The sequence below is a fragment of the Anas acuta genome, chromosome 12 (assembly GCF_963932015.1).
Source record: "Anas acuta chromosome 12, bAnaAcu1.1, whole genome shotgun sequence".
Taxonomy (NCBI): domain Eukaryota; kingdom Metazoa; phylum Chordata; class Aves; order Anseriformes; family Anatidae; genus Anas; species Anas acuta.
Window position 1 is genome coordinate 14,014,596 of NC_088990.1, and position 18,997 is coordinate 14,033,592.

An 18,997-nucleotide genomic window follows, 5' to 3' on the forward strand; every position below is an offset into this window, starting at 1 on the left:
GGGGGCGCGAGGGGCGGGCGCGGGGCCGGTGGGGGGCAGCGCCCTCCCCGCCCCTCCGCCAGGGGACGAGCCCCCCTCAGGCGCCCACCCGGGCCCCTTCCCCCGGCGGCCCGGCCCCGGGTGGGTCGGGAGAGGCCGGCTCGGAGTGCCCCGGGCTGCCCGGAGGAGACGCGTCCCGTGAGGGAGCCGGTGCGCGGCAGGCGGGGGGCTGGCGGGTGCCCCTGAGGGAACCTCGGGCACCTCCCGGCCGCTGCCCCGGTCGCAGAGGGGCTCCCGGAGGGCTGGGGCTGAGCCGCGATCGCTGCGAGCGGTGAATGAGCCAGGTAAAGCGGCCCGGGGCAGCGCAGAGCTCGGCTCTGGTGACAGGGGCGTCTGGGAGGGTGCTTTTGGCCGGATTTCAGGGAAAGAGATTCCTGAGCAAAGGACTTTTTAACCTCCGTTCCGTACAAAAAACTTAGCAGCTTCTTCTGAGTTTCTAAATCGGCATGTTTTAGGAGTCGTCATCAGAAACAGATAAGCTGATGCAAGCTAAAAAGACCCGGGGTATTCCCCTCTTCTTGCGTATTACGGATATCTGACAAATTTAATGGACACAGAAAACACAAACCTGATGCCAGGGTCAGGTGAATAAAAGCTGTTAGGAAGGACAGCTTTAAAAGCACCAGCTGTGAAATATGAGCGATCTTCCTAAATCATCCTGATGTTAACGTACAGAGTCTGCACATTTCCACAGAAAATGGAAGCAGCTGGCATTAAGCAATACATTTTTTTCATCTTTAAGGCACTGTTTGTGAAGATTTTTACCTTTACACAGAGAAAAGATTTGGAGAGAGGGGCTAATGGCTGAACCCGGTGCTCATCATCTGCTACATGAAGAGCTAGAGAGCAGACTGCTCAGAAAAAATGGACCTTGTTCAACTCGGATTATTTATTACAACTTTAGACTTCCTAAACTGAACATCATCCTAAGAAGTAATTTCATTAAGCACATTGTCAATTATCAAAATTCTCTGTATCAAGTATTCGCTTTATAGAAGAATAGTTATCTATTTCTGTACACTGTGAATCTGTTCATCAATCAAAATGGAGTGCTTCAGCATTTCAATCACACTCCTAATTTTTAAAGTCATCTTTTTCTGTATTGTCTTATTGTCCTGCAGCCATATTTAGGCTATGCGTGTCAGTGCAAGACACAATGCAGTCGGTACAAGCCATCTGAAAAGCGGGTGCTTACGCAGCAGTTTCTCCAGCACACTTCTGATGGCATGTTGTATTGATCAGAAGGCTCTGCGGTGAATACGCTCGTGCTGTATATCAAGAATCCATTTATATATTGCATGCACAATCAAAACGTGTGTGTGTGTGTGTGTTAAAGGATGCAGCGTGTGACTCTTATTTTGAAATGCTCAGTGTGCATGCAGTGGCCAACCCAAGATTTTACAATAAATAAAAACATATTCTAGCCCAAAGTGTGGCACCAAAAAAAAAAAAAAAAAAAAAAAAAAAAAGCAATGAAAAGGAAAAAAAAAAGCCACAAGCATTCTATTCTTTTGTATTACACTGGAGTTTTAATGTTTTCCAAGTACTCCAAAATTACTGGGCATTGTTTCTACAGAAATTGGAAATCTGTAGTTTTGGATGGCAACTGGTCCACCACTGCACTGCACCTGCTATTCCTACCATAAGGTTGTCATGTAAAATCCTTACTTCTATTAACAGCATATGTGCATCACAGTAAATGCATTTCAGAGCCATGACGTTTAGTTATCAGTGCTAAAGATAGCTGCCACTCAAACATGCAGGACGTAGCACACTGGTTTTATTACATAACCATGAATTTGTTTGCAGCTGCGTCCTAGCTAGAAAAAACAGATGCTCTAAGATAAATAAGGATTAAACAGTCTAGGTTACATGCCCAACGTTTTGCTAAATATTTTATGTAACATCATCTGGCATACGTTAATTATGTTATTATTACTGTTATAGAAAAAGAGTAGTAATAAATAAGAAACCAACTTTTTCCTTCTGCTCTGAGCTTGGAGCAAAACGTTAATACTGAGAGCATCATGTTAAGTGAAAAGCAAAACAATTACACGAGTAATGTCTGGTATCTTTCAAAGGGTCCTTCTCAGTGGGAGCTGACGTCTGAAGGTCCCCACAGAAGCATGTTCTGTGAATCTCCAGTAAATTGGCTGATGGCAGCTTTTAGTGTGCACCAAAGAGTACTTTAACTGGAAAGCTCAATGCTGAATTAATCACAGATAAAAATAGCAAGCTGTTCAGTTTTCTTTGTGAAATCAGAATATTTCAAAAATTTTCTATGAAGCTGAGTTTTCTCCAGATGAAAGCCAAGAGCTATATAGCCAGCAAAGGGTACTCATGAGTTCTTTCAGATAAGTTATTTTAGCAGTTCTTCATATTATAATAGAAGTAACTGCATTTAAAACTTTAAAATAAGAACTTCTACTACAGAAAAAACTGTAATGAAAATTTTTCTTTAAAGGACATGAAAGACATATAAAGAAGTCCTAGAACCTCATCTGGTCTGAAACTATAACACTTCTCAATTTTCTGCTGTACCTGAGTGTATTAACTCAGGACTTGGATGTCTTGTGTATACATAGCTATGTATAAACCATGCATCACATACAGCTCTGTGGCCTCTAAAAGCATTACATTTAAAGGCTTTGTAATAATTAGCATATTCTTTCTCACCACATGGCAGAGAAGTATTATCCCTAGTTTTAAGATTATGAACTGAAAGAATAATGACCTTGAGAATCCATTACAAAATAGAAAAAGCAGTCAAATTTAACATGTTCTTTAGCATCTTAATGTGGGTGTGTTTTTATTTTTTTATTTTTTAACTACACCAAGAAAAACATTCAGATGAATAGGTATCTAAAGGAATCTTCTATCTTTCAGTGCACAATACAGTAAATCACGCATAAGAAGCAGTCTTAGAAGTTGCATTGACTTTATTTGAACAGAATACATTAACCTAGAAAACAAGCTAACTTTTTTTTTCCTAAACACCAACAAATGCAAGAGACAGCACAGGTATTACTGGAGAAGCAGTAGTTTCATTATCCGTTAAACTACTTAAGAGTAACAAAGCACATTACAATTTATTAGGACATCTATGTGTGAGTACCTGTCCTAGCAAGTTCTATCATGCAGTCAAGTGAGATATAAACTATCCAGTCTTTAAGTTTACTAACATCATATTATGCAAACAATTTCAAGTAAATACTTCTACCTAATTTGAAAAAATTGTCACCTTCCACAGCACCACATGAAGTTCTGGTGTTAAAATAACATTTAATCCACAGCAATAGCTAAATATTTGAAATACTTATGTAATACACCGTAAATTCTACATAAACACTACATACACCCAATAAATAAATAAATACAAAGAACAGGAAGATCATTTGATTAGCAAAGAAATGTATCGCCAGAATCATTTTTCTGTTCTTACGACTTATCCCCAAACCACTCCCAGAAAAGGCACAGATAGTGGTGATTTTTTTTTAAACACACAAAGCCAGAATCAACACAGTAGGCCTGAGCAGTCAAAGGCTGCTCTATTTCTAGGAAAAACAGGTAAGAAATTTGCATCAGATGTCAGAATGTCCCAGGAAGATTCAATCCAACAGAAAATCTCCAGCATCTGCTTACTGTCCTAGGCTCAAATGCAGACAAGAATCAGACGTGAGGTTTAGCGGAATGCTACTGATAGTTTTGGATATGGGTGTTAGCTAGCGTACAGCTTATTATTAATATTGTAGTTACTTGCATATTCCAAGGCAGTAGAGACTCATCTCACAATCAGCTAATAATAGCACTCGGTAGAGATGGAGCTTTTAAAAATAAAATGGTTATTACTGTTCAAAGATTACACTTGTTAAATATTTGCCAATACTTTTAGTAAACAAAACCTTTCAGTAAGTAGACCTTTTAAAATGCAATGTAACTACACAACTTATCACGTTTCCTTACACGTAACAGAGTAGAGATGAAAAATTTAAATAATTCCAATGTTTACTACAGTATCTGAAAAGCTCCCCTTTACCAGGAAATGATGTAGTGTTTGGCAAAGAAATACTATTGACAATTCTTTAAACAAAGACCTACATGTATTCATTTTCCCCTTTTCGTTAGAAATACCATAACTTAGGAAAAAATATTTTAATACATTTACAACCTAAATTATCTAGTAATATCTGTAGCACAACAGTGAGATTACCTTGCATGATTTATATACATTGGTGAACCGTGACTTAAATGCTCTAATGGATTCCTAGAAGACAGAAAGCATTGCTGGAGTCTATCATGTTCTGTTTCAAGTGATCTTTGACAAGGTGGGAAAAGCTCCCATTCAGCATTGCTACTTTTAGGGCATATTCTGAGCTCTTGGTATAACAACCATCCCCATTGATTTAGAAATCTGCAAAAGACGCTGAAATATTGCATTTATGGCATCAAAGAATAAGAAGATTGGGCACTATATTTTCTACATAAAAATGGAGCTTGAGGTATTTATACAGTCCTATAAAGAGGATTGTAATCTCCATGTACAGTGGAGATTAAACCTTACTCATCGGATGGTGTCTGCAACTATTCAGAACTTGCTACATATCATTCCTATGTTATGATATGGAAGCAAAGATCTAATATTGCACAAGGTGCAAAAAAAATTTCTAACCTTTATTAGCTATCAAATTTGAAAACTAACAAAGTACTGAGTATAAAATACTAAAGCAATTGTCCTACACTGAGACTTGCAAAATTAACAACAGTACTGCAGCCTGCTTAGAACCCACATCACTCCACACCGCTGCCTGTAGAGAAGCTGCTGAAGTGAGCGCAGTACATCTATGCAAGCTGCAGCACAGACACCTCAAGCCAGATTCCTTCCTCTGTACTCAACAGCAAACCTTACAGCAATGAGCTCAAAAATGGGTTTTGTTGAGACTAAGGGTAATTTCTGGCCCTGTTGACAATGTACATTTTATCAGTGAAAACATCTGGGATAGGTTAAAAATAAGGTATGGATTCACTCACTTGCTTTAAATGGTCATATTAAATCCTATCAACATCGGATATCACGCGCGCATGCACACACACACAATCAATCCGGGTCAGTCACAGAGGCTGAATCAACTAGCACAGCTTGAAGAACAGCAGGTAAGGCCTCTCGATTAAGAATGGGTTAATTGAGTGGGCTTTTCATCTTGCTTTTTACAATTTAAAGGGGTGTAAAACAATTTTAACTAACTTGTTTACATTTTCTCTATAAATTCCCAATCATTTTCAGAACTAGCAGAAATTTTTGTCCCTATTCTGAATGCAAAATAATAATCTCAACAAAAATTATTCTGTTTTTTAATTCATGTACATATATTATGATTTCTCAAGTGGTTAACTGGTTAGTTTTCTAGGCTGTTGTCTGACATAAGGGAACTGAATTCTTTGGGGAAGTATCAGCAACACCAAGCTAAATATAAAATATGTATACTTCTTTTCAGGATAAAATGTAAAATAGTCAACGTGGCCTAAAAATTGCACACTATTATTTAACTATTTGTATTTGGACAAGTTAGCTTATCATTTTCCCATGGCCTTTGTAAAGTGTCTTTCTAGTTTGTGTGACTCTAACTAGTGTTATATGATTAATTTCATAGAAAACACATGCACTCATGAAAGGTTATGCTAAACTGAACACATTTGCTACAGGGCATGTTTAAAATACTACTGCTTGCAAGACCATCAGTTTGACACAGCCTGTTAATAGAACAAAATAGGCCAAAATTAAAACTTGGCATGCCAGCACACTTTATTTCAGTATTTGTGAAGTGATCACGAATGATTTTCCAAACTTAGGAGCCCCTTTCACTACTTTAAAAGACCCCCCCACACGCACACACACAAAAGTCTAACAATTCTAACACCATATTTGTTCTTTACCAACTAGCATATACCTTTAATGGTTTAAAGCGATTAACTCCCTCAAGATTGTGCATAACCAGGCATCACTGAGGAAATAAAGACACTCATCACTATTCTTCTTAAATTTTATTCCATAATAAAAAATAGAAGATGAAAGAAAGTGTTCGAGAATTAAAGCAATTATTGGTCAATATAAGGAGCGGAAAATCAATTATCTGAATGATGATTAAGGACCTGGTTCAGCAAAAGTAATTCTGGTTTCATACAAATTCATGGCGTATTTGTAGGCTGCTACAAAACAGAAATCCAGATTATCTTTTACTGAAGCAGGTCCTGTATTATCTACAGAATATTTGATTTCATATTCTATTTATCCTTCTCTTTTTGTTCTTTTTCCTTCTTTTCACGTTCAGCTTTTGCTTCCTCCTCCTCATGTTGTTTTATCAACTGCTCCACCTCCTTCTGCTTCAGAACCCTTATCACTGTCTTTCCGTTCTCTCTGGTCAGTGTAGCAATTTCAACTGAAACATATGGAACAGACAGCGGCATTACATTTTGTCCTTTTGAAAGAGCAATCGTTAGATGGGTTAAGATTTGTTACAACTGTCAGCGAAGCAGAAGGTTCTTGTCCTGCCTCCACCTAATCAACGAAGCCTGGATGCCGAGCCAGGTGGCAGCAGTCTTCTTCTGCAGCAGCACACCCAATACCTCTCCAGTGATTTTTCCACCAGACACGTAGCCACTTCTCCTAACGCACCCATGTGGCCTACCTACAGTCCCTGAACTGTGGTCTAGCCCCTGGAGCTGACCACATTGGATCAACCTCAACCAAGTCATAGGTATGCCTCTCAGCAAGGTTAACAAGGATTGCTGCTATATTGTTGAAGATTTTTTTATGTGAGCACTAAAAATCCAGTAAGCCACATGTGGAATATAGAAACTTACAATTTTTTTTTTATTATTATTTTTTTTTAAGGAAAGAGCGTTATCCCAAATTGGAGAACTGCTTACCTTTCTCTGCAGAGAGTTTGCTAACATCCATGGTCTTGTTTAGAACCTTAATGGCTAACGCAAGCGCAGTCTTTAAGGTCATTTCCCCTTCTTTGTAGTCTTGTTTTAGCATTGACACAGCTGCCTATAAATTCCACAGAAATTAAAATGGTATCATCGGACAATGAACCAAAAAAGGTTTTGATATTATCGGCAAAAAACAAGTAATTGTGTTTGTACAGTTATCCATTTCTGCTCTGTACTCATAACCAACAATTCAATTTAATTAGTACAATGCAACTTATGTACTTTTGGTTTTCATTACTTTTGGGGAGAGGAAAAGCACAGAACTTACAGCACTATTATTCCCAATGCATGTGGCTTTCCATCCTCCATAATTTCCACTAGGATCACTTTGATACAGCTGAAATCCATAATGCTTATCCCAGCCAATGTACAGCAGTGAAACACCAAAAGGACGTTTTCCTGTTGGAAAGAAGGCCATTAGTAACCTAAATTTAGTAACAAGATTGGTCACAATTATTTTCTTTGATTTCCTTTGTCAAACCCTTTCCTATGAACTGGGATTTAACAGACTGTTCTGCACTTCTGCTACTTGAGATAAGCACTACAGCGTTAGTTCTTTCTAAGTGAAGGGGGAAGGGAATAGCAGAGGTTTATTTCATTTAACCCCAATAAGCAGCTCATCTCCATCTCCACAAATTGGAATTTATCATCTCTGAACTTTAAATCAGAATTCAGCATTTGAAGTATGTAGTTAAAGCATTTAACTTATAAGAGTCAAAAGGCAAATATATTAAAGGTCATTCTTCCACATTACATATACATAAAACACCATTATAGTCAGTTCACATTCTAAGGAACACTCCTTACAGTGCCATTTTCTAACATGTTCCTCAATCCACCAAAATACTTTTTTTCATTATTAATGTTTTACAATATTAATACCCTGCTACATGTAGCAGAAAAAAACATATTGCTATTCATTACAATGGAGAGACCAAAACTTTTAAAAGTCTACACAGCAAACAATTTTCTGTTGGTCTTTTGGAAGGCGTTCACTAAACTCAAGAGCACTCAAAGCACTGGGCCTGAAACTCAGCCATCAGTTTCTCTGTGACTAAAAAGTAGCATCTTCAATAGCAAATCAAGTTTGTTACTAATTATGACTGCCTGTTCCCCTCCTAAATTTGGCTACAGTTCTTCTTGCTTTAACTTGTTACAGCAGAATTCAGTAGAACTGTCCAGAGACTCAGATGCTTCAAATTACATAACAGAATCTTTCTTTAGACATTTAAAAGCACTATGGTTCCTCACACTTCCTTACCTCCAAACTGGGTGTAGGCCTGCTTGATATCACACAGCGCGGTTACCAGCTGCTCACAAGGAATGGGCTCCTGATACTGTAACAAATACCTAGTATCAAAGACAAAAGAGTTCTCAAAAATTTTGTTAACACTATCCTGGTACATTTAACATTTAGCAAGCTCCTACGTTAAAGCCTCTCCAACCTAGCTGTTTTAGTTCAATCAATCTTAATTCTGCTGAGCGCGTGTTCATTTTGCTTTAATACATAGACAGAACTGAATCTGGCATCGTAGGCAAGTAAAATCACATAACTATCAGCAAACCTACCTCTGGGCAATCAGTCGCAGTTCATTTGTCAGAACGTTGGCATCAGAAGTTATTCCTGCAACACTGCAAGCCATATCCCTGCAAGAGAAGCACACGAATGAATTGGATTCCTATCAGTCTCCAAGAAATAATCCTGTCTTCATGCAGTAGCTCAAGCAGATTACCTGCTGTTGGGCTTCTCTGATCAAAACTACACAGCTGCCACGTGCAACAGATTGCTAAGCTCCTGCATTTAGAGTACATGTATGTTGAAAGTATAACAGTTTTGGCAGGAGGAGAAAAGTTTTGGCAGGACAGCAGAAAGCAAGTAGCTCTGCTACTCATACGGTTCTGAGGACTATGCCAAAGACGATTAACCATGTTGACAAGATCCTGAGGATCTTCACAAGAGCCACTAACTACATGCAAGTACCTATTCTGGGCACAACCTGACACAGACAGCACGCCAGAATACTAAAGGAGCCGTACAGCTTCTGTGACAGCCTTCAGTGGGATTCACCAATCACACATGGCATTCATATAAACATGAATTAGAGATATTGATTTCAAAAATCACCATTAACTGCTTTAGCTGAAAATTAATCTTCATTTCCAGCAACATATAGTTTGCGTCCTTGACTGTTTCTTAATTAACACCTCTTATCTAATTCTTAATTGTCTTAATTTTTTTTTGCCAAATCTGATACTGTTGTAAAATTTTCACTACCAGACAATAATCCACATTCTTCTGAAAACTTCTTAATTTAGCTAAGAAAATGGAAGAGCCAGCCTAGGCAACCACTCCACTGCACTTACTATACTGCCACCTCCTCAAAAATCCAGTACTTCCTACAATTCCAGCTGCTTCCAAAATAATTCAGAATGGGAAATCAACAGATGAAAACCTGTTTGTGTTTCATATGCACCATACAATAAGGCTGAAGCTCCATGACAGGTTTAACTTTTATAGAGCTAGAAGGTCACAATAGTGACATACATCATCTCTGCTACAGCTGCAGCAAAGAAAGCTAAGGCGTGTTTTACCTGATTTGTCTTACTCTCTTTGAATAATACAAGGTGAAAAAAAAGATGTAAAAGAGGATGCTGAGCTGACGCAGCACAGTGATTTGTGGATTATCTATTACCCATCCACCCCTTGCTATTTTGTAACCTGAGAACTCTCAGTTTAAGAGTGCTGTAACAACATTATGGTGTATGGAAAGTAAGAAGAAACAGGCTATTCCTCCTGGAAAATTATCTTTAGAGATAAAAACACAGTGCTCCTTTAAAACAATCAATGAATGCGGTAACGATGAAGTAGTCATACGCAACTGTAGCACTGAACAAAACAAATATAAACATTTCAAATAAATCCAGGCTCAATGCTAAAATGTCTGAAGAGTTAGCGGTAACATCAGTGAACATCTGGTCATCGTTTCAACTTACTCATTAAGTTTGTATATTTTCTCTGAAAAAAAAACTTCATCGAGGAGCTTGTGAATGTTGCGTCTCTCTGCAGCTAGCAGAACGCCATCGTTTGCTAGAATCCCCAAGCAAGTACCCGCATGTCCGATTGCTTCCATCGCATACTCGACCTGATACAATCGGCCTAGGAAACAATTTAAATTATAACAGCCATAAAATAGCACTGAATGAGACCAAATATGCAAAAAGATGATTTAAATATGCAAGAATATGAGAGGTGCTTGGTATGCAAATTAGGATTATTTCTTCAGTCTATCACCAGTCACTAGCAGATTAATTTTTTTTGAAATATAGGAAGGAGTCAGAAGAGAGAAAAAACACAAATCTGAAAAGGCAATTTTGGGCAGAGTCAGTGTGGAAAAAAATAATTTACTAAGCAGAAAAAAATAAAGAACTCCCTGAAACAGTAGAACAAGACAAAACGAATTTTAACTGAAAAAAAATACTAGATTTTGTATCAATCACTTCTACAAGACATGGAAAAAAATATTTGTAAGTGCTTGCTTCAGCACGTATAAGAATAATAGGGAGATGTGATCACACCAGCAGGATGCTATGCACGTTCTAGGGGCTAGGGGGCAAAGCTGTAACAAAACCCATCCACACTCAAACAAAAGATGAACGGTAAAGATTTATTTGAATTATTTTTAAAAAATGCATCAGTGGTATTTGGTGGAAACGTACGCACATTACTGCTTGAATCAGAACAGGAAAGAATTTAAAGCCTTCACTTTTGACCTTTGGAGTCCATACAGAACCGGGCACTACTCCGGGCGGGCAACTCTGATTCCTGCATCTCGTGTGGGCAGAAACGCGGGGAATCTGTGCTTATCTGCGTGACACCTGGTTCTGAACAGCGGCTTAAAACATTTACGGCTCATTGGAAAAAGCGCGGTTAACGAGTACCTTCTGGAGAGAATATGGTAGTTCTGGAGTCGTATCTTCGAGACTGCAAGAAGCAACAAACAGCCCGTCACCGCCCGTCACCGCCCGTCACCGCCCCACCAGGCCGCGCCGTGGGGCCGCGCCGCCGCGCGGGGCCGCCACTCACCATGGTGCCGGCGCGGAGCTGCGGGCGGGCGGGCGGCGAGCGGGCCTGCAAGGAAAACGGCGAGGAGCGGGAGCGTTACCAAGAGCCGGGGCTGCGGCACCGGGCCCGATCCCAATCCCAACCCCAATCCCAACCCCGATCCCGATCCCAACCCCGATCCCTTCCCCTTCCCCTTTCCCGGCCGTCCCCACCCCTCCCGCCCGCAGTGCGGAGTCATCGCCGCCCCCCCCGCACCGGAGGACGAAGGCCCCGCGCGCTCCCCCCGCGGCTCAGGGCCGCCCCCCGGGGCCGCCCCCGTCACGGCGCCCCCCGCACTCACTGCGGGCCCACTGCGGGCCGGCCGGGCCCGGGGGGGGGTCGGGGCCCTGCCGGCGGGGAAGGCCCGGGCGCGACGGCCGCTCCTGCACCTTCACCGCAGCGTCGGAAATGGCCGCCGCGCATGCGCGCTGCCGCCGCCCGCCCCAGGGCGGGGCCCGCCCTGAGGGGCCGTAACGGCCGCCCGCGCGCCGCCTCACGGAGCCCGCCCTCAACCCGCCCCCCCCCTCAGCTCAGCTCAGCGGCCGCGCACCTGCACGGCGGGGCCGGGGGCGCCTCAGTCGGCGTCCCCCCGGGGCCCGTAGGCGCGGGCGGTGTCAAACCAGAGCTGCTCGACGGCGGCCTGCCCCGCCTCGGCCATCCGCGCCAGGTGCCGCCAGCCGGTGCGCGCCGTGACCAGCAGGTAGTCGCGGTTGTGCGGGTAGGCCAGCGCCGTGTGGGCCGCGATGACGAGGGACTGCGCGAAGCGGCCGCACACCAGGAGGAAGAGGGCGCCCCGCTCCGCCGCCGTCAGCGGCACCACGCGCTCGAAGCCGGCCAGGACGTGGCCCCCGACCCGCAGCGGGTCCGCGCTCTCGATCATGGCGTACATCATGGCTATCGCCACCTCAAACACGTAGTAGCCGTAGCTCATGTCGCTGAAGTCCAGGATGCCGGACACCCTGTACTGAGGAGCCCCCTGGGAGGGAGAGGTGCAGTCCACCAGAATATTATGGTCATTGAGATCTCCGTGATTGATACCTGAACACAGAAGAAACAAATAATACTAAATAATTATTAATCGGCACATTTTTTTTCCAGTTTCTCAAAGCAACAGCTGTGAAAAGATGCACAGAGGCTGCAATTAACACTCCGCTACAAAACCAGACGAGTGTCCCCTGCACTGAGTGCTGCCTACAGCAGCCTTGCTGCTCCCTAGGAAATACAAAGGGCCTAGAAACTCCACTAACTGGTGGCCAGACAGCAAGGGAGAAGTACAAGGTCTGATTCTGCTCTGGTAACACCTGTTTTATGCTAGAATAGCAGAGTTTTCAAACTATCAAATTGTCAAGTTATCACAATATCATTGTGAGTTGAATTTAGAAAAATAGTAAATATTTGGACTCAATGATCTTGAGGTCTCTTCCAATCTAGAAATTCTGTGATTCTGGGTGATTTACTTAGACCTTTATGAAAGGAGGTAGTGTACTCCATATATTCTTAAGCTAATGAAACAGCATGAAAGTCATGACCTTAACTGAAACAACCTCAGCAGATAGGTGAAGAACTGAACCTGACTTTACCAGTACTGCACAGCACGCTCCCCTGGCAAGTTCTGCACTGCCAGCAGCAGCACTGCAGAATTCAGCACAGCATTTCCACGTGTGCTATGGATAAAGGAGGCTTCTTTTGCCTTTTTTTTTCCTTCTCCATGAACCCTCAGTAAGAAACGTCAGTGTCTCAGTTCAACATAATTAGCTGAGAATAAAATACTCACAGGCTCGAAAACTGCTTAGTTTGGGTATGACTTTCTCTTTAAATTGCTCAATAACTTGTTCCACAACTTCACGATACTGGTTCTGGCCCAGGGCATAAATGTACCGATCTAGAAGAGGGACGTTTGCCAGGTTCCAAATGAACTGGCCTCGATGCAGACTTTTCACTGATGGATGATGGAATTTCTTTAGAAAAAGTACAAGAGAAAATAGGCCATAATTAAAAACCCATTCCTGTGATTAAACACCTTGATTCAAAGCCCCTTTTAACAGGTTCCAAACAAGACTTGCTGAAAAGCACCACACCACTGACCATTTATATCAACCAGCAAAAGAATAATCTGACGGATTATTTCAGACAAGCATCTTAATATCTACACAAAACATTTTTTCCCCCTATTCTTTAGGTACATAAGTTATCATAAGTCCTTTGTCGCTGAACTCATTTAAAATTGATGCTTTCTGCAATGTTTCTGCAAGTGATACTGACTTTCTAGCAGTTCTGAGGCCTTGCCAAGGCTGGAGCCGCACACGGGCAGAGTTTGGATTGTGCAGCTGAGCTGGCACTGCAAAAAGCTGCCAAAGGATTAGAGACACAAACTGTGCCAGCGTGTCAGAACAGTTACACAGATGCACTCTGTGCACTTAAAGGTGGCAGTTTTTGGGGTTGAGCCTTAGAACCCACTGGCACATGATAAATCCTGAAGACAGGAATTTACAGAGCTGCTGACAGGTTTATTCTTATGAAAATGTCTACAGGATCTGCAGTACACAAAGACCCCAGCAAATTGACCCACGTGCAGTAGGCTATGCGCATCTCACTTGACTTGTTTGGAAAGGAAGTTCAGCCAAATTGGCTGTGTATGACTTTGCCTTTGTGCATCCAGGTATCCTAAATAGTTTAAACAAACAGGATCTCTCTCTCTCTCACTAGAAGTAAAAAAGGTGGTTTGGAAAGTGACCTTTTGGGAGGAAAAGCTTCTCTCTCACTGCACACCACTCTTATCCTTGAACCCTTTAACGCCCATTAAGGTACCTGCGAACCAGATACTGCCACTGCACAGGGAACATATAAACATTTCCCATTACAGCTGCTGCCTTAGTTAAGGCTATTACTTAAAGATAGCTAAATGATAGTTAAAACTAGAGCTATATGAAAATTTAAGGAGCAATACCAAGCCTAAAATATAAATCACTGCAGAGGGTCCCTAACCCTGTATAAAGCACCACACTGGTGCTATCTGGTGCCATCTGGTGAGCAACCACTGCAATTTCCCCAGCACAAGTCAGATATTCCAGCCAACTATGAGATACCAGATGCATGAAAGGTAATAAAAAGGCAGAGATCTCAATCTCATGAGTCCTCATCACTATGAAGCCATCAACAGCCACTTTTTTTCCACTTATGAAATGAAAGACGCATCCAGGCAAAAGAAGACACCAACAAGAGAAGGTGGAATTATTATTTGGTGCACAAAACAAAGCATGGGACATTCCTTTGCTATCAAACTGACCAAGCAATTAACTGGACAGAAAAGGCTGTACGTCCTGATCTGCCATCAGAAAATACAGTACCTTAGGTATTACTTTTGGTGTCAATGATATCTGGGAGTTTTGACAGTAACAATTGCAATTTTCTTTCTTTTAAATGACAAAACTTGGTAAATAATGACCCTTATATTAAGGGCACGAGGAGCATTTCCCTTCAAAATTTGCACTCACATCTACTGCTTCCTACTGGGCAGGAGAAGTCACAGGCATTTTTTGAGACCAGCTGGTCTTTATAAATTATTTTAATCACATTATAAGAGCACGATCAGAATATTAAAAGCCAACAGTAAATTATCTTTCCCAATGGAAAAATGCTGCTGTAACTTAGGAATGCGGTTGGTAAAGCTAGCAATTCACATCGCATAATTGTCTGAAGCTGGTAGCCAGAACATGAGAAGGAAAGGTTAATGAAAGGCAATAAATAATTCAAGAGTTCTTTGATGTATCAAACAATCACTGGATGATTTATCAGCTTTATTATTCTGCATAGTTACAGAGTAAAGAAAGAACTTACTATGCATTCAGATTATTTGACTGGAAGCAGAGAAACTGACAGAAGTGTCCCAAATATCTCTTCACTAGCACAAGTGGCATTACAGAAAAGGAACCAACTGCTACCACTGCAATAACTGGTCATGGTTCTAATGATCAGGAGAGCAAGTCAAAATGAATTCAAATTAAAAGCTCATGCAGTTGTGAGCACCATTTTTTACAAAAATGCTTCAAAACAAGCTGTACATGCAGGCAGCCTAGGATTCAGTCTTGTAATTTGCCAGACTTGAAATACCTGACAGGTGAGTTTTGCAAAACAAAACAAAACAAAACACTTACATCCCTGTTCAAGGTACAAAAATGCATTGCAAAAGGATCACTGAGACTCTGTCATAAGCACTGGCTGGTTGTGTTACCTGGGGAAATGCTATAGTAACAGCCAGCTTCCCCAGTTACAGCATGGGGGCCGGCACCTGGAAGTTGAATTCAAGTCTGCATTCACCATCCTCACTTTTACAGTCAGGAAAGTTGACAGCAAACACAAGAAGAAGCAGAGGAAAAATCTATTGAAGTTTTTCAAGCCAGAGCAACAAAAACTCACCTCTGTGAGAGCTTTATCCAAACTGGCAGCTAGTTTACCAATCTCATAGAAAATCTGAGGATTTGTAGCAAGTTCTGCAGCAACTTTTGCTACTGGTGTACCCGGCAGGTAAGTCAGCAGCCTGACCATGTACTTTTTGGTGTCAGGCTCGCTACCTAACAAGCAAGCAGAAACACAGTCACTTCAATACATGCTACTGAGCATTAGTTAACACAAGAGGTAAAATGGTTTCTCCCAGTGCAGGAGTCAGGTGTAGTTGAAAAAACAGATTTCATTCAAAGATCTTGTGCCATACCTCAAGCCCACACCTACTGACACTTGCAGCACTGCTCTTACTCTGATCAAGGTTCTCCGGTGTCTCTACAGATTTTTCTATGTTATCACTCTGAATTAAACAGGCGGCTCAACCCTGATGTTCTCAACATGATATTCCTGCACCCCAAAGCAAATATTTCACCAGGGAAGTTCTTGTTCAAAAGCTAAAGGTGAGATGGATCAGGATCTACAGGCTTGAGAAAGTACCAGACCACTACTGCAGGCACAGGAACCGCTAGAGGTGGAAGCTGAGCGCAGAGTGCCTGGTGAAAACCACCAGCTCTCATGCAACTTGCTCCAGCTCGCTCACGTACAAGCAAGTAATCATCCAAGATTACTCCACATTCGCATCAGCGCAACGGAGCAGAATGTGGGCTGTCACCGATCCAAACCCTCTGCTGTATTGCAACAAGCACGTCACAAAACTACCACTGAGTTAAGGGTGATAATAGGGCAGAAAAGGTCCTTGTAATTGCTCACCTCTTGGCTCCAGAGACATGATGTTACCATCTTTTGTAAGGCAAGGTGTAGCTGAAGGAAAGCCTTCAGCACTGAGAAATATCATGGCCTGTGTCTGTGCTTCAATGAGGTCAGGCTCCTGGCTGTCTTCCGAATTGGTGATTTTAAGGACATATTCATCTGCACCTTCAGCCTCACCTTTGCTTCTTAAGACACGCACATGGAAATTCTGATCATCATAGCTGGGGAGAGGCCTGATCCAGGACACCTTTAATCCAAACACCCTGTCAACCAATTCTGTTGCTTCCTTTTCACCAAATGCTGGTTTGCTCAACGTCTGTGGTTGGTTCTCGCTTTCAGAAGACATCGTGTCTCTAGGAAAAAAAAAAAGAGATGCTGGAAGACACAATCTGCATTCTGACATCGGAAGCAGCGGTTACTGCAACAAACTGCGTTCAGATAAGGGAGACGAGCGTGTTAAACCAGGAAAAAAACTAACGTGCTAAGCAAGTCCGTGTTTCTTATATCACAGCTCCTTGCCAACTGCTTTATCTGTTGCCCCCCAGAAGTCAGCCTCCCAAGTGAGCTGCACCCAATCTGTTCTCAGCAAGCAGACAGAACAGAATTGTTAACGATCAGCGCTTTTATCGCCTGCTTTCCAGGAGCAGCCTAACCCAGTGCATCGCTAACAGGGCACGACTTCCTAAGGCACAGAGTTACTGATTTCCTAACCAGAGAGCTCTCGATTCGCAGCCGCGAAAGGTAAGCAAGACTTTAGCGGATACTTGGCGGCAGAGCAGGCCTGCTCGCTCAGCCCTGCTCGCTCAGCCCTGCTCGCTCAGCCCGGCCACCACCAGCTGCAGCGCTCGGGGGCGCAGAGCGCACGGCGGAGTCCCGCCCGCTCCAGCCGCAGCTCTCGGCGCCCGCCCGGCTGCGGGAAGGGCCGAGCCGCAGCCTCCGCGAAGCGAAGCGAGCAGACGCCGGGGGGCTCTGCCCGGGGACCTCTGGGCTGCCCCCGCTCCCCTCCTGCCGCCCGCAGCAGCTCCCCCGCCCCGGGACAGCGCGGCCCCGCCGAGCACTGAGGCGCTGCCGCCGCCGCGCCTGCGCCGGAGCCGCCGGGCCGGGGCCGCGCCTCACGGGCTGCGGGTCGGGGGAGGCCCCGCGGGGCCTTGGGGCACAGGGGCTGCTTCAGGCCGCCCCTCTGCTGAGCGGCCGCCGAGCCCTCAGCCAGGGCAGCTCCCAGGCACTAGGCCGTGCGCCGCCCGGCTCCTGGGGTTGCACTCGAGCAGCGCGGAAAGCTGCAGCGTCCTGTCAGAACCTGCAAACATTGTCCCAACGTGCCCCTGCTAGCCCCAGAAACAGGCCCACATTCGTGTTTAAATCATTTTAGGAGTACACGCGATTTGGAAGAGTCGTGGTTTGACCTATAATCATTTACCTAAAACAAACCTGATGCATCAGCCAACTCTGACCTTTGGACTGCACCAGAACTCAGGCTGGCAACACTTGAGCGGTCTCAGAGAATTTTAAGACTTTGTTCCTGCTGACAAAGCTCACTTCTCCCCCCCCCCCACACACACACGCCTTCAGTATAGAATCCTCCTCTGAACCCCTCCTCACAAAAACGGAGTAATCCACAACAGCTGAGGTTCAACAATCAGAGCATTGGGAATCTGAAGAAAAGGCCAATATCCTAATGTTTTTAAGTAGATCAGTTTAAAAAGCCTGTCTCAATACTTCAGTGTTATGAATAACATTAAATACATTTGAGAATATTTTAATGCATTTAGGAATTCAGATGATAGAAACTTCTTCCAAGTAACAAAGACAAGGTCCTTTCTTTTTTCCTTCCACCCCATTTTAGAGCAGATATTTCTACTGTTAAACATGAAGATACAATTCAATCCAAATTTAGTAATATTTATAAAAGGCAAGTAAACAGCGCTGGGTACAAGTGGAGTCTATGTTCTACCATCACGCACACACAAACATCAAACTTTCTAAATATATATAGAACATTGCTTTTACATATACATAAGAAACCTGAGTACGCCTATACATATGTGCAATCAGAAACGGTATCAATTGAAACAACCATTTTTGATTAACAAACAGTCCTTTAAGTCTATTACTATTAATGTCCATGACTGGGGGAGCACAGCTGAGTTGGTAATCCTGGTGGAAGTGCTCCCATATATTCCATGACATCATTATTTTTTCTCAGATCATATAACAGTCTACATTTGCCATTCCTTTTCTTGATTACAGACACCAGAACAGCATGTCTTGCTTTAAGTTGTTAAGCAATTGGCCTTCAGCCTTTATGTATTCCATTCTTCCCGGAGCGAAGGGAAACAGACCCATCTCCTTTTCAGGGCCAATAGGGCCTGGGTCAAAAGGCACGTCCAGGTCAGCAGTGGGCGTAACAGCAAAGGCCTGCGATGGCTGTAGCGGCAGGGGGGGGGATGGTGTAGCAGAAGTATCAGTGGACGAGCCCGCAGCTCCCTCACTGTCTGGCAAACCACACGTTTCTGACTGTGGTCCCACACGGCTCTTTAAGGCCTCAGAGACTGCTCGCCAGGTGCCGAGCAATCCCACTGCAACCTTGCCGTTTTTAGTTGCAGAGTCCCACACCTTGACCTCAATTTGGTCCCGTATTTCAGAATCATAATCTGT

At 43.2% G+C, this 18,997-nt stretch overlaps 2 protein-coding genes and 1 long non-coding RNA gene across 5 annotated transcripts; 1 reads left to right on the forward strand and 2 right to left on the reverse strand.

Annotated features, from left to right (window-relative positions):
- Positions 1–18: 18 nt before the first annotated feature.
- Positions 19–3,989, forward strand: LOC137863055 (uncharacterized). Its single transcript, XR_011100654.1, has 2 exons — positions 19–323; positions 782–3,989. It is a non-coding gene; the product is annotated as an uncharacterized lncRNA (long non-coding RNA).
- Positions 3,990–6,063: 2,074 nt separating this feature from the next.
- Positions 6,064–11,532, reverse strand: PSMA4 (proteasome 20S subunit alpha 4). The gene is made up of 9 exons (XM_068695888.1): positions 11,433–11,532; positions 11,114–11,158; positions 10,969–11,011; positions 10,024–10,186; positions 8,599–8,676; positions 8,291–8,379; positions 7,298–7,428; positions 6,964–7,087; positions 6,064–6,473 (listed from the first exon to the last, which is right to left on the reverse strand). The coding sequence occupies exons 2-9, from the start codon at positions 11,114–11,116 to the stop codon at positions 6,319–6,321; spliced, it is 786 nt and encodes a 261-aa protein (XP_068551989.1). The 5' UTR covers positions 11,117–11,158; positions 11,433–11,532; the 3' UTR covers positions 6,064–6,318.
- Positions 10,040–17,676, reverse strand: HYKK (hydroxylysine kinase). Of its 3 annotated transcripts, none has more exons than XM_068695878.1 (8): positions 17,640–17,676; positions 16,343–16,695; positions 15,548–15,702; positions 12,906–13,089; positions 11,682–12,169; positions 11,114–11,158; positions 10,969–11,011; positions 10,040–10,186 (listed from the first exon to the last, which is right to left on the reverse strand). In XM_068695878.1, the coding sequence occupies exons 2-5, from the start codon at positions 16,686–16,688 to the stop codon at positions 11,706–11,708; spliced, it is 1,149 nt and encodes a 382-aa protein (XP_068551979.1). In that variant the 5' UTR covers positions 16,689–16,695; positions 17,640–17,676; the 3' UTR covers positions 10,040–10,186; positions 10,969–11,011; positions 11,114–11,158; positions 11,682–11,705. The 3 variants fall into 3 exon arrangements, with proteins under 3 accessions (XP_068551979.1, XP_068551981.1, XP_068551980.1); XM_068695880.1 differs by lacking the exon at positions 17,640–17,676 and adding an exon at positions 17,054–17,620; XM_068695879.1 differs by lacking the exon at positions 17,640–17,676 and adding an exon at positions 16,821–16,957.
- Positions 17,677–18,997: the final 1,321 nt, after the last annotated feature.

Excerpts from the sequence above, each read along its gene's own strand:
- HYKK (XM_068695878.1), bottom strand. The coding sequence starts at position 16,688 with ATGTCTTCTGAAAGCGAGAACCAACCACAGACGTTGAGCAAACCAGCA. Across the intron at positions 15,703-16,342 it reads CATGTCTCTGGAGCCAAGAG|GTAGCGAGCCTGACACCAAA; the intron begins GTGAGCAATTAC and ends CTTGCTTGTTAG. Across the intron at positions 13,090-15,547 it reads TGGATAAAGCTCTCACAGAG|AAATTCCATCATCCATCAGT; the intron begins GTGAGTTTTTGT and ends CTTTTTCTAAAG.
- PSMA4 (XM_068695888.1), bottom strand. Across the intron at positions 10,187-10,968 it reads TACCATATTCTCTCCAGAAG|GCCGATTGTATCAGGTCGAG; the intron begins GTACTCGTTAAC and ends ATTGTTTCCTAG. Across the intron at positions 6,474-6,963 it reads CAAACTCTCTGCAGAGAAAG|TTGAAATTGCTACACTGACC; the intron begins GTAAGCAGTTCT and ends CATATGTTTCAG.